The sequence below is a fragment of the Mandrillus leucophaeus genome, unplaced genomic scaffold (assembly GCF_000951045.1).
Source record: "Mandrillus leucophaeus isolate KB7577 unplaced genomic scaffold, Mleu.le_1.0 Scaffold162, whole genome shotgun sequence".
In the NCBI taxonomy this organism is placed as follows: Eukaryota; Metazoa; Chordata; class Mammalia; order Primates; family Cercopithecidae; genus Mandrillus; species Mandrillus leucophaeus.
In genome coordinates, this window is record NW_012101610.1 from 1931090 (window position 1) to 1943376 (window position 12287).

Consider the following 12287-nt stretch of genomic DNA (forward strand, 5'->3'; position numbering starts at 1 on the left):
TGTTGGTCAGGCTGGTCTCGAACTCCTGACCCCAAGTGATCTGTCCACTACAGCCTCCCAAAGTGCTGGGATTACAGGCGTGAGCCACCGTGCCCGGCCATTCCATAGATATTCACTGAGCATTCATATTATGCCAGGTAATAAATTAGGACCTGGGGTGACAAGTGCACAGACATGGTCCCCACCTTCAGAGGATCTACCTTTAGGCCTCTAGATCCCTTACCCAAATTGTGCTGACAGTATAAATTTGCACAGATGGTAAATTACATGTCAGTCACTTCTGTCAAGATCACAATTTCCAACATGAGTGGCATTTGCATTAAGGTGGATTTACTGTTCATCTGTACTTTCAGGACACTCAGGAAGCAAGCAAGGCTTTGGAATTAGAGCAGGGTTTCATGTATCTTTATATTCTCTTGGTAAGAATGAAATTGATTAAATCTTTTTAAGGGAATGATATAGCAATATCTATTAATATTGTCATGTACATGCTTTGTGGTAGAAATATTCACAAAAATACTTTTTAATTTTTTTTTTTTTTTTTTTTTGGGATGGAGTTTCATTCTTGTTGCCCAGGCTGGAGTACAATAGCACGACCTTGGCTCACTGCAATCTCCACCCCCTGGGTTCAAGTGATTCCTGTTCTTCAGCCTCCCAAGTAGCTGGGATTACAGATGTGCACCACGACACCCAGCTCAGTTTTCTTGTTTGTTTGTTTTTGTTTTTTATATTTTTAGTAGAGATGGGTTTCACCATGTTTGCCGGGCTGATCTTGAACCCCTGACCTCAAGTGATATGCCCGCCTTGGTCTCCCAAAGTGCTGGGGATTACAGGAGGGAGCCACTGCGCCCAGGGTAATTTTTTTAAGAGACAGGGTCTTGTTCTGTCTCCCAAGCTGGAGTGCGGTGATGGGATCATAGCTCATTGTAGCCTCGAACTCCTGGGTTTGAGCAATCCTCTCACCTCAGCTTCCTGAGTAGCTGAGGCTACAGTTGCGAGCCACCGTGTCTAATTATTAAAAATTTTTAAGGGATGGGGTTTCACTTTGTTGGTCTTAAACTCCTGGCCTCAAGCAGTCCTCCCCTCCCACCTCAGCCTCCTGAGTAGCTGCGATTATAAGTGTACAAAAAATAATTGTAACAAAATGTTTCATTACCTACTGTTTTGAGTATTTAAAAACATAGAAACAACCCAAATATCCAAACATCGTCCAAGATATAGTATTAAGTGGTGGGCTGCGGGGGAGGGAAGTTATGATACTATTTGTATAATATAGCCTCACTTTTGTAATAAACAAGTAAAGTGTTGGTAGATACAGGTATGTTTGCAGATGCCTAGGGAAATAGATTTGCAAGACTAGACACTGAAGTATTCATAGTGAGATGAGATTTCAGAGCCCTTTTCATATCAGTGGGATCTACTTCTGTATTATCGGGGTTGTGAAAAATAAACGTGCAAGTTCCATGAGGGCAGGGGCTTTGTTTTGCTCACCGTAACCCCAGCACCTAGAAAAAGTACAGGCATGAAAAGTGCTGAATAAATGAATATTACTTTTCTTTAGGCTCACCGCAACCTCCGCCTCCTGGGTTCAAGCCATTCTTCTGCCTCAGCCTCCTGAGTAGCTGAGGCTACAGGCGCATGCGGCCACGCCCAGCTAATTTTCGTATTTTTAGTAGAGACGGGGTTTCCCATATTGGCCAGGCTGGTCTCAAACTCCCGACCTCGTGATCCACCAGCCTAGGCCTCCCAAAGTGCTGGGATTACAGGTGTGAGCCACCGCGCCCAGCCATGAATATTACTTTTTAAGTAAAAACCACAGAAATACTTAGACAAAGAGTGAAGGGCCCTTCCGTGATCCCAAGAGCTCGGTCTGTAGTTCTCTGATGCGCCTTTTACATGGAGGCAAGTTCGTGTCCCAGGGGTCCCCAAGGCAGTCTCCAACCTCACCTCCACCTCTCTCCTTTCCAGAACGAGTGAGCTGGGGTTTGCTTTCTTCTCCATATCCTGCAGCTTGATCAACTTTTCTATCAGGAACATTTTATCTTTGCCTTCCTACCAAGAAGGAAAACAAAACCAGAAAGAAACAAAAACATGAATGAATGATGGTATGGAATTGAGAAAGCAATTGATGGGAAGAACGTCGATTTTCAGGCAGGTAGGGTCCTAGAAGTTGGATGGAGGTTGCTGCCGTCTTTTGGTGAAAGAAAAGAAACATTTCACAGGAAAACCAAATTATCCCCCAGAGCCTTCCTGCACTGTAATATTCTCCTCTAAAGCAACTCCCCTAACAGGCTTGAGAAAGTAGCCTTCAGAAGTCGGCTGCTGGAAGCAACTTACATACCACGTCTCAATAGCCAGGAAAAATGGTTTCCAGTATCCCCCATAGGCATGTGCCCCAGAGCGAGACTCCGTGACAAAACAAACAAAAAAAAAGATATATGTAGGATATGGAAAATATGAAACAGATGACCTGCATTCTTTAAGAATAAAAAGAAAAGAGGAAATAGGGAGGGGAGGTGGTAAATGGTTATAGAGTAAAAGAAAGTTAGGCATTTCGGCTGGGCGCGGTAGCTCACGCCTGTAATCCCAGCACTTTGGGAGGCCGAGGCGGGTGGATCACTTGAGGTCAGGAGTTTGAGACCAGTCTAGTTAACATGGTGAAACCCCATCTCTACTAAAAATAAAAAAATTAGCTGGGCATGGTGGCACACACCTGTAATCCCAACTACTAAGAAGGCTGAGGCAGGAGAATCACTTGAACCTGAGAGGCAGAGGTTGCAGTGAGCCAAAATCATGCCACTCCCTTCCAGCCTGGGAGACACAGTGAGATTCTGTCTCAAAAAAAACAAACAAAAAAAAAGAAAGAAACAAAGGCACATCAACCAAATGCAACATGTACCCCCTTTTCAGATCCTGAATTGTACAGTTCTAGTATAAAAAGACACTTAAGAGGACAACTGGGAAAATGTAAACATTGGATACAAGATGATAATAATAAATTATTGGTAAGTTTTTTCTTTTTAAGTATGATGATGATATTGTAGTTATGTTTTTTTAAAAGTCTTTATCTCGGCTGGATGTGGTGGCTCACGCCTGTAATCCTAGCACTTTGGGATGCCGAGGCGAGCAGATCACCTGAGGCTGGAAGTTTGAGACCAGCCTAACCAACGTGGAGAAATCCCATCTCTACTAAAAATACAAAATTAGCCGGGTGTGGTGGCATGTGCCTGCAATTCCAGCTACATGGGAGGCTGAGGCACAAGAATCGCTTAAACCCGGGAGGCAGAGGTTGCAGTGAGCCAAGATTGCTCCACTGCACTCCAACCTGGGCAACAAGAGTGAAACTGTGTCTCAAAATAAATAAATAAAATAAAAGTCTTTATCTCATAGAGATGTACATAAAAGTTTTAATATATAAAAAATAATATAAAGCCTAAGATTTGCTTTAAAATAATCCGGGGAGCCAGGTGGAGTGGCATCTGCCTGAAATCTCAGCCACTCCGGAGGCTGAGTCAGGAGTTCAGGAATTTGAATCTAGCCAGGGCAACATAGCAAGACCCCCACCTCTAAAAAAATAAAATAAGGCTGGGTGTGGTGGCTCACGTCTGTAATCCCATCACTTTGGGAGGCAGGTGGATCACCTGAGGTCAGCAGTTCGAGACCAGTCTGGCCAACATGGTGAAACCCTGTCTCCAATAAAAACATAAAAATTAGCTGGGCATAGTGGCGGGCACCTGTAATCCCAGCTACTTGGGAGACTGTGGCAGGAGAATCGCTTGAACCCTGGAGGTGGAAATTGCAGTGAGCCGAGATTGCGCCTCTGCACTCCAGCCTGGGCAACAAGAGCAAAACTCTGTCTCATCATCATCATCATCATCATCATCATCATCATTATAATTAATAAGAATAAAAATAAGGGATTTGCTGGGAAGAGAAAGTGTAGATGAAATAAGAATATAAAAACACTGATGGTTGTTAGGGCTGACGGCAGGGATATGAGAGTTCATAGTAGTATTCTCTTTATTTTGGAGGATGTTTGAAAGTGTCCCTTATACAGCGTTTAAAAAGGGTGACAGTGGACATCAGAGGGACGCAAGGGGACTTACATTAATGATCTGCTCATGGAGCAGCCTGATCATAATCTTCCTTCCCTCTGTGATCTGCCAGTAAAGATAGGTGATGATTCTGGAAGAGGAGAAAAGAAAGAATGACAGACACTCTTGCCAATGTTTTGCAGGCTCCGAATTTCCACTGGATGCAAAGGAACTGGAATCTGTGCTGCAGATGGATTTGGGCCCAAATGTGTTTTTGAAAACTCATGTCAGGGTGAGTTATAGTTTAAATACATTGGAACAATGGTTCTCAACCTGGTTGCTCATGGAATCACCTGGAAGGGGGAAATAAGCCCATGCCACAGCCCCTCTTCAGACCAATTAATTTAGCATCTCTGGGCATGTCATCTCCTTAAAAGGAGAACAGCAGTATTGCTTTCTTAATAAAACAAGTTTAAAAAAAAAAAAATCCCTAAAACGACGGGGCATGGTGGCTCATGCCTATAATCCCAGCACTTTGGGAGGCCAAGGCAGGTGGATCACTTGCGGTCAGGAGATCGAGACCATCCTGGCTAACACAGTGAAACCCTGTCTCTACTAAAAATACAAAAAGATTAACCAAGCATGGTGGTGGGTGCCTGCAGTCTCAGCTACTCAGGAGGCTGAGGCAGAAGAATGGCATGAACCTGCGAGGCAGAGCTTGCTGTGTGCTGAGATCGCACCACTGCATTCCAGCCTGGGCGACAGAGTGAGACTCTGTCTCAAAATAAATAAATAAATAAATAAATTCCCTAAGCCAAGAAGATAGTATATAATCTTTCCCCCCTTCCCCCATAGAAGAGGTCTTGCTCTGTTGCCCAGGCTGGAGTCCAGTGGCACAATCAGAGAACACAGAGATCAGCCTCAAACTCCTAGGCTCAAGCAATCCTACCATCTCAACTTCCCAAGAAGCTCAGACTACAGGCACAAGCCACTGCAGCAGGCTAAATAACTTTTAAAAAAACTATCAAAGCAAGATCGGGCAAGGTGGCTAACACCTGTAATCCCAACACTTTGAGAGGCTGAGGCAGGAGGATAACTTGAGGCCAGGAGTTTGAGACCAGCCTGGACAACACAGGGAGACCCCATCTCTCAAAAAAATTTAAAAATTCGCCAAGTGTAGTGGTACACACCTGCAATCCCAGCTACTTGGGGGTCGAGGTGGGAGGATTGCTTGAGCCTGAAAAGGTTGAGGTTGCAGCAAGCCAAGACCATGCCGCTGCAGTGCAGCCTGGGTGATAGATCATGACCCCATCTCAACCAAAAGAGAAAGGAAAGAAAGAGAAGGAAGGGAAGGGAAGGGAAGGGGGAAAGAAGGAGAAAGAGAAAGCAAGAAAGCAAGAAAGGGAGAGAGAGAGAGGAAGAAAGAAACAAAAAGAGAGAAAGAAAGGAAGGAAGGAAAGAAGAGAGAGAGAAAGAAAGAAAGAAAAAGAAAGAAAGAGAAAGAAAGAAAAGAAAAGAGAATGTAAAGGAACAGAAAGGGAAAGGAACAGAAAGGGAAGAGAAAGGAACGGAAAGGGAAAGGAAAGGAACGGAAAAGAAGGGGAAGGGAGAAAGAGAGAGTGACGGAGGGAAGGAGGAAGGGGAAGGGAAGAGAAGAGAAAAGAAAAGAAGAAAAGGAAGGAAAGCAAGGAAGGGAGGAAGGGAAGAAGGAAGGAAGAAAGGAAGGAAGGAAGGAAGGAAGGAAGGAAGGAAGGAAGGAAGGGAGGGAGGGAGGGAGGGAGGGAGGGAAGAAGGAAGGAAGGAAGGAAGGAAGGAAGGAAGGAAGGGAGGGAGGGAGGGAGGGAAGAAGGAAAACTACCTATGCAAGGGTAGAGTCACCCAGAACACTGAGCTATACTACAGCCATTTGCTTTCCAACCAAACATCCCCACTGCTGTTTCCCCCGAGAGCTCCTGGCTTTCCCTGTGAGATTCCCCAGATACCACACTCACAGCACAATGAGGGTGAGGATGAAAAAGAAGTGCACGCTTCCAATGAGGTTCCGATAGATCCAGACAACCCACAGGTAGCCAGGCCGTGTACTCAGGGTGTCGATCCAGCTGTAGATGGAGTGAATGAAGAAAGGCAGACCTCGAAAAGGACCACAGTCAGCTGAAGGCTTCAATCTGGTCAAACAAAGATGGAAGAACATCTCTTGCACAAGACTCAGGGATGGTTATTTTAAAATCAGGGTGTCCTTTCTGGGCTCTGGGCCTGAAAACATCAAGTCTTGCCTGATCCACTCACACCTGCTTCCCAAAGAAATCCTCTTGCTCACAGCCTTGCTGGGGTGACCTGCACTCCAAGGACCGGCTCTCAGATCAGAGGGATCACCTCACCCAACAGCAGCCAATCCAAAGGCCAGGCAGTGACTTCTGCGGTAACTTGGCTCAATGATATGAATGGGGGCAATCAGACTCTTTTTCTTAAGAACTTGAATTAAGGCCAGGCACTATGGCTCATGCCTCTAATCCCAACAGTTTGGGAAGCCAAGATGGGAGGATTGTTTGAGCCCAGAAGTTCAAGACCAGCCTGGGCAACATAGTGAGACTCCGTCTCTACAAAAAAATAAAGAATTAGCTGGGCATGGCAGCACATGCCTGTGGTCCTGGCTACATAGGAGGCTGAGGTGGGAGGATCGCTTGAGCCCAGGAGGTTGAAGCTATAGTGAGCTGTGATCACGCCACTGTACTGCAGACTGGGCAACAGAGCAAGACGCTGTCTAAAAAAGAACTTGAATTAAAGCCAAGTATGGTGGCTCGCCTGCAATTCCAGCACTTTGAGAGGCCAAGGCAGGAGAATCACTTGAGGCCAAGAGTTCAAGACCAGCCTAGGCAACATAGTGAGACCCCCCATTTCTAAATAATAATAATAATAATAATTAGCCAGGCATGGTGATGTGTGCCTATAGTCCCAGCTACTTCGGAGGCTGAGGTGGGAGAATCACTTGAGCCCAGGAGTTTGAGCTATGATTGTGCCGCTGCACTCCAGCCTGGGTGACAGAGCAAGGCCCTGTCTCAAAGAAAGAAATTGAATGAAGAAGCATAAAGAGGGAAGCCTGTTAGCTATGGAGGAATGAGCAGAAACTATAGGGCAACAAGGAACTGGTGAGGAAGAGAGAGAAGAGAGTGGATACGCCAAGAGGAGCAAGAATGTTGTGGAGTAAGGAACTGAGGGCCCCAGTTTCACGGGTGTCCTAAAAACCATCTCCCTTGTTCATCAACCATGGTTTATTCTGTTAAGCACTATTCTAGTCAGGCTCTGGGGACTTCACATTAAGCAAGTTCCTGCCCTATTGGGCTTACGTTCTGGTGGGAAAAATGGACAATCGTTGAGTAACAATTAAACAAAGACTCACACAGAGGCATTCCTGATTATGAATGATTGAATGAAGGAAAGAAACTCAGGCCGGAGAGAGAGAAGCAGTGGGGAACTGAGAGCAGACAAGGAGGGCTGTGAAGGTCAGATCTTGGAGAGGACCTTGGAGCTGAGAATCAGAGGGTGGAGAGGAGGCAGCCAAGCAAAGGGAGTGGGGAGAGGACTTCACTCAGAGGACTCTGCCCATGTTGGGAGGGGCTTGCTGGCTTCCAGGAATGAGGTGAGGGCGGTGGGGTAGGGTACAGTGGAGCCAAAGGGAGGTGGGGTTGTAGAGGTGGGAGGAGCCGGGTCCATCCTGCCTTTCTGTTAATTTAGATGAAGTTCTGTTCCGGATGTGGAGGAACAGGGTGCGGGGGCATCTCCCCGTTCTGGGAAGCTTCAGTTCTTGGCAGAAGTGAGAAAGCTACTCCTGACTATGGCTGTCAGATGGGTGGTGATCAAACGAGGATGTACTCCCTCCCTGGCTTTTAGTGTCTGTTGGTTAGCCAGGGAACTTAGGTTAGACACTGTATTAAGCATGTCTTTTTATTCTGATGTTTTAACATCTGGGGTCTTACTGATTCCAGCTCCCTGGGCTAGCTGCCCTTCCTTGGGCTAGCTTACAAAGCCCACCTTTCAAATGCAAACCAACCGATCCAGATCCCACACCCCCAACTGCCCCCTTTATCAGGCTCTCACATCTGGGCCACCACTCCCCTGCCCTAATCACCCCAGGGCCAAGTGCCAGACAACTGAGGGCAGATCCACATCCCATAGCCTACTGACAAACCAGCCAACCCTAAACCTGCTTCCCCTGCCTTGCCCATTCCTTACCATAGAAAACCACAAGAAAGGCTCTAGCCCACGTTTCCCCTCACTCCCTCTGCCTCCTGACCTACCCCGATGCTTCCCTCTGTGGTCCTTTGTGGCACAGAGTGCCTCCCCCTTCTCAGGAACTGTGAGTAATAAACTGTCTTTCTAGTGGTGGTCATTCCTGACCTGTTGGGCTTCACCACACCTAGATTATTTATTTATTTATTTATTTATTTATTTATTTATTGAGACAGAGTCTCACTCTGTCGCCCAGGCTAGAGCGCAATGGTGCAATCTCGGCTCACTGCAACCTCCACCGGTTCAAGCGATTCTCCTGCCTCAGCCTCCTGAGCAGCTGGGATTACAGGCATGCACCACCACGCCTGGCTAATTTTTGTATTTTTAGTAGAGACGAGTTCACCATGTTGGCCAGGCTCATCTTGAACTCCTGGCCTCAAGTGATCCACCCGCTTCGGCCTCCCATAGTGCTGGGATTATAGGCGTGAGCCACTGCGCCTGGCCTCACCACACCTGAATTATAATAAAACCTACATTTTAAAACACACACCCATCCACCCAGTCTCTAACACCTCCCCCAAGGCCACCTTCTCCTACCTCCCCCAAGGCCACCTTCGCCTACCTCCAGATGGTGATGGCCAGGGTGCACAAGACCCCGGTGAAGGATGGGAAAAAGAGCAAGAGGATGAAGAAAGTCATCATCTGTGAGGCCCGCCAGGCTTTGCTCGGAGGCTGGAAATTCATCATCAGGCTGATCTGAAGAGAGAGAGGCAGCCACCTCCCATCTGCAGCCAGAGCAGCAGCAGAGGGACCCCAGCCAGGCCCAGCTTCCTGAGACCTTTACAGAGCCCCCTTCCCCAGCTTTAAGCGCCACCAGGTCACAGGCGACTGAACAAAGCTAACTGATGGCAACGTTGGACTGACTCACGTTTTTGGTGTAGAACATGATGAAAAGCATAATCATTTGGATAAGGGGCAGCAGGGGGCAGAAGAAGATTCCAATCCTGCGAGGGAGAGAGGGTGAGTGTCAGAGGCCGGGGGAGACAAAAGGAGTCAGGGTGAATCTGGGATGCTTGGAAGGAAGAGAAAGAGGATGTTGTGGCCTGGATTGTGTGTCCCCAAAATCCATATATTGAGGCCTTAACCCCCAATATCTCAGAACGTGACTGTATTTGGAGACAGGGCCTTGGAGAGGTGCTTAAGGTAGAACGAGATCACCGTAGGAGACCCTAATCCAGTACAACTGGTGACCCTAAAAGAAGAGATTAGGAGGCCAGGAATGCTGGCTCACGCCTGTAATCCCAGAACTTTGGGAGGCCAAGGCGGGTGAATCACCTGAGGTCAGGAGTTCGAGACCAGCCTGGCCAACATGGTGAAACCCCATCTCTACTAAAAATACAAAAATTAGCCAGGCATGATGGCGCATGCTTGTAATCTCAGCTACTTGAGAAGCTGAGGCAGGAGAATCGCTTGAACCTGGGAGGCGGAGGTTGCAGTGAGCCGAGATTGTGCCATTGCACTCCAGCCTGGGCAACAGAGCAAGACTCCATCTCAACAACAAAAAAAGAAGAGATTAGGACATAGACACACAGAGAAACGAAGACCATGTAAAGACATGGGAAGAAGATGGCCATCTATAAACCAAGGAAAGAGGCTTGAGACAGATCCCTCCCTTATGACCCTCAGAAGAAACCAACGCCACCGGCATCTTGATCTTGGCCTTCTGGCCTCCAGAACTGTGAGATATGAAATTGCTGTTGTTTAAGCCACTCAGTGTGTGGGACTTTGTTACGGTAGCTCCAGCCAACTAATACAGAGGGGGCCTGCTTCCATCCCAGCAAATTAGGCAGATTCCCACCATACCCAGTATCCTCAGCTGCCTTCTTCCCAGCTCTGAAAAGGAGATTTTATAGAGAAATCACCCATCCACCTGCTAAACCAACAGATGGTATTCAGCATGCCCTAAGCTAGCGTGTCCCAAATTTAGGGCATACCCTATGCTTTCCCCGCCTTTTTCTTCCTCCCCCATGGTATTCAAGTTCTGAGGTTCTGTAGGGACAAGGCATTGAACAGCACTGAGTTCCAAATGAGAAAGGCATTCCCTTTCCAACTCTCCTGCAGTGCTCATGAGCAACAAAAGGAGAAAATCTCAGTGTGGTTCTAGAATGCTGTAACTCTTAACACATGCCAATCTCCCATTTTTTAACAAAAAAGGAGTAGGCTTTGGGCTGAGAGCCTTGGCAAACAGTAACATCTCGCTAGAATTTAGTGACATTTTGGAATGGGATTGCTTTTATTTTTCTAGTTATTTGTGATTTCTATCAAATGGCACTGGTTTTCCATTTATGAGTGTAAAGACTCCCTTAAAAATGTATGTGAGAGGCCAGGCGCGGTGGTTTACGCCTGTAATCCCATCACTTTTGGAGACTGAAGCGGGCAGATCACCTGAGGTCAGGAGTTCGAAACCAGCCTGGCCAACATGGCAAAACCCCCGTCTCTACTGAAAATACAAAACTGATGTTTTGACATCTAGAGTCTTACTGACCCCAGGAAGACTGCCGATGTTGGGAAAAGCAGTCTGGCCATTTACAAAGGCCTTTCTTCCACATCATTTCAACTAGGATGCCATTGGGCAAGTTACTTAAACTCTCTCTAAACCTTAGTTTTCTAATCTTTAAATGGTGGACATACTAGTACCTACTTAGAGGGATTTTTGAGAGGAATAAATGGGCATGGTGGCTCACTCCTGTTATCCCAGCACTTTGGGAGGCTGATGAAAAGCAGTTATCATCTACCATGACATTAAAAAAAATGTATTTGAGTAAAAAAAAACAAGGCAAATAATAAAAAAAATTAAGTAGATAATAGTAAAGGTGAAACATCACTATATTGAAAAATAGGCAGGCTGGTGTACAATAGACTAAAACTTGGAAAACGTGTTCCTCACTTCATCTCTATCACTGTCCCTAACATATATCCTTTTCTGTCATTATATTATCTTCTTGTAAAACTCATCATCAAAGGCAATATTCTCCTAAAACCCGCAAAGGTTAGAACTGTAATAACCATGGAAAAAAGAAAAGATATGTGTTTTTGATTGTGCTTATTCATGATTTAGCAACAAAAATCTCAAAGGCCCAGAAGTCATAATAGTAATTTCTTTTTTTTTCTTTTTGAGACGGAATGTCGCTCTGTCTCCCAGGCTGGAGTGCAGTGGCATGATCTCAGCTGACTACAACCTCCGCCTCCCTGGTTCAAGTGATTCTCCTGCCTCAGCTTCTCTAGTAGCTGAGATTATAGGCATCTGCTACCACGGCCGGCTAATTTGTATTTTTTAGTAGAGTCAGGGTTTTACCATGTTGGCCAGGCTGGTCTCGAACTCCTGACCTCAAGTGATCTGCTCACCTCGGCCTCCCAAAGTTCTGGGGTTACAGGTGTGAGCCACCATGCCTATTTAATCACCACGAAAACACTGTGAGTAGGTATCTCTACCATTTAAAGATTAGAAAACTAAGGTTTAGAGAGAGTTTTAGTAACTTGCCCAATGGCGTCCTAGTTGAAATAATGTGGAAGAAAGGATTTTGTAAACTGCCAAATTGCCAGCAGGTGATCTAGCAGCATGCAAACACATTACTTATTAAACTACCAAAGAAAGGTCCTCACTGTGTCTAAAAAATAAACTCATTAACTTTGAGTTATTTGCAGACAGTCAAATCACCCAGGGCAACTTTAAAGAGTCAGAAAATAAAACACTCTCCCGTTGTATGACATATTGGTGTTTGCAAAGCAGTTTTCATCTACCATGGCATTTAATCCTCAACATGATTCAAAGGCAGCTATTCTTTTTTCTTTTCTTTTTTCTTTTCTTTTTTTTTTTTTTTATGAGACAAAGTTTCATTCTTGCCACCCAGGCTGGAGTACAATGGCATGATCTCTGTTCACCGCAGCCTCTACCTCCCAGGTTCAAACGATTCTCCTGCCTCAGCCTCCCGAGTAACTGGGATTACAGGCACCCGCAACCACGCC

General features: G+C 46.1%; 1 protein-coding gene across 1 annotated transcript in view; it reads right to left on the bottom strand.

Annotated features, from left to right (window-relative positions):
- The window catches only part of TMC5 (transmembrane channel-like 5), a 120860-nt gene that overhangs the window by 2043 nt on the left and 106530 nt on the right, over positions 1 to 12287 (bottom strand). Inside the window, exons 15-19 of the mRNA XM_011976099.1 lie at positions 9190 to 9289; positions 8884 to 9017; positions 6026 to 6199; positions 4107 to 4185; positions 1948 to 2052 (exon numbers count right to left, since the gene is read on the bottom strand). Coding sequence (XP_011831489.1) covers positions 1948 to 2052; positions 4107 to 4185; positions 6026 to 6199; positions 8884 to 9017; positions 9190 to 9289 — 592 coding nt within the window. The remainder of the gene's footprint in view (positions 1 to 1947; positions 2053 to 4106; positions 4186 to 6025; positions 6200 to 8883; positions 9018 to 9189; positions 9290 to 12287) is intronic.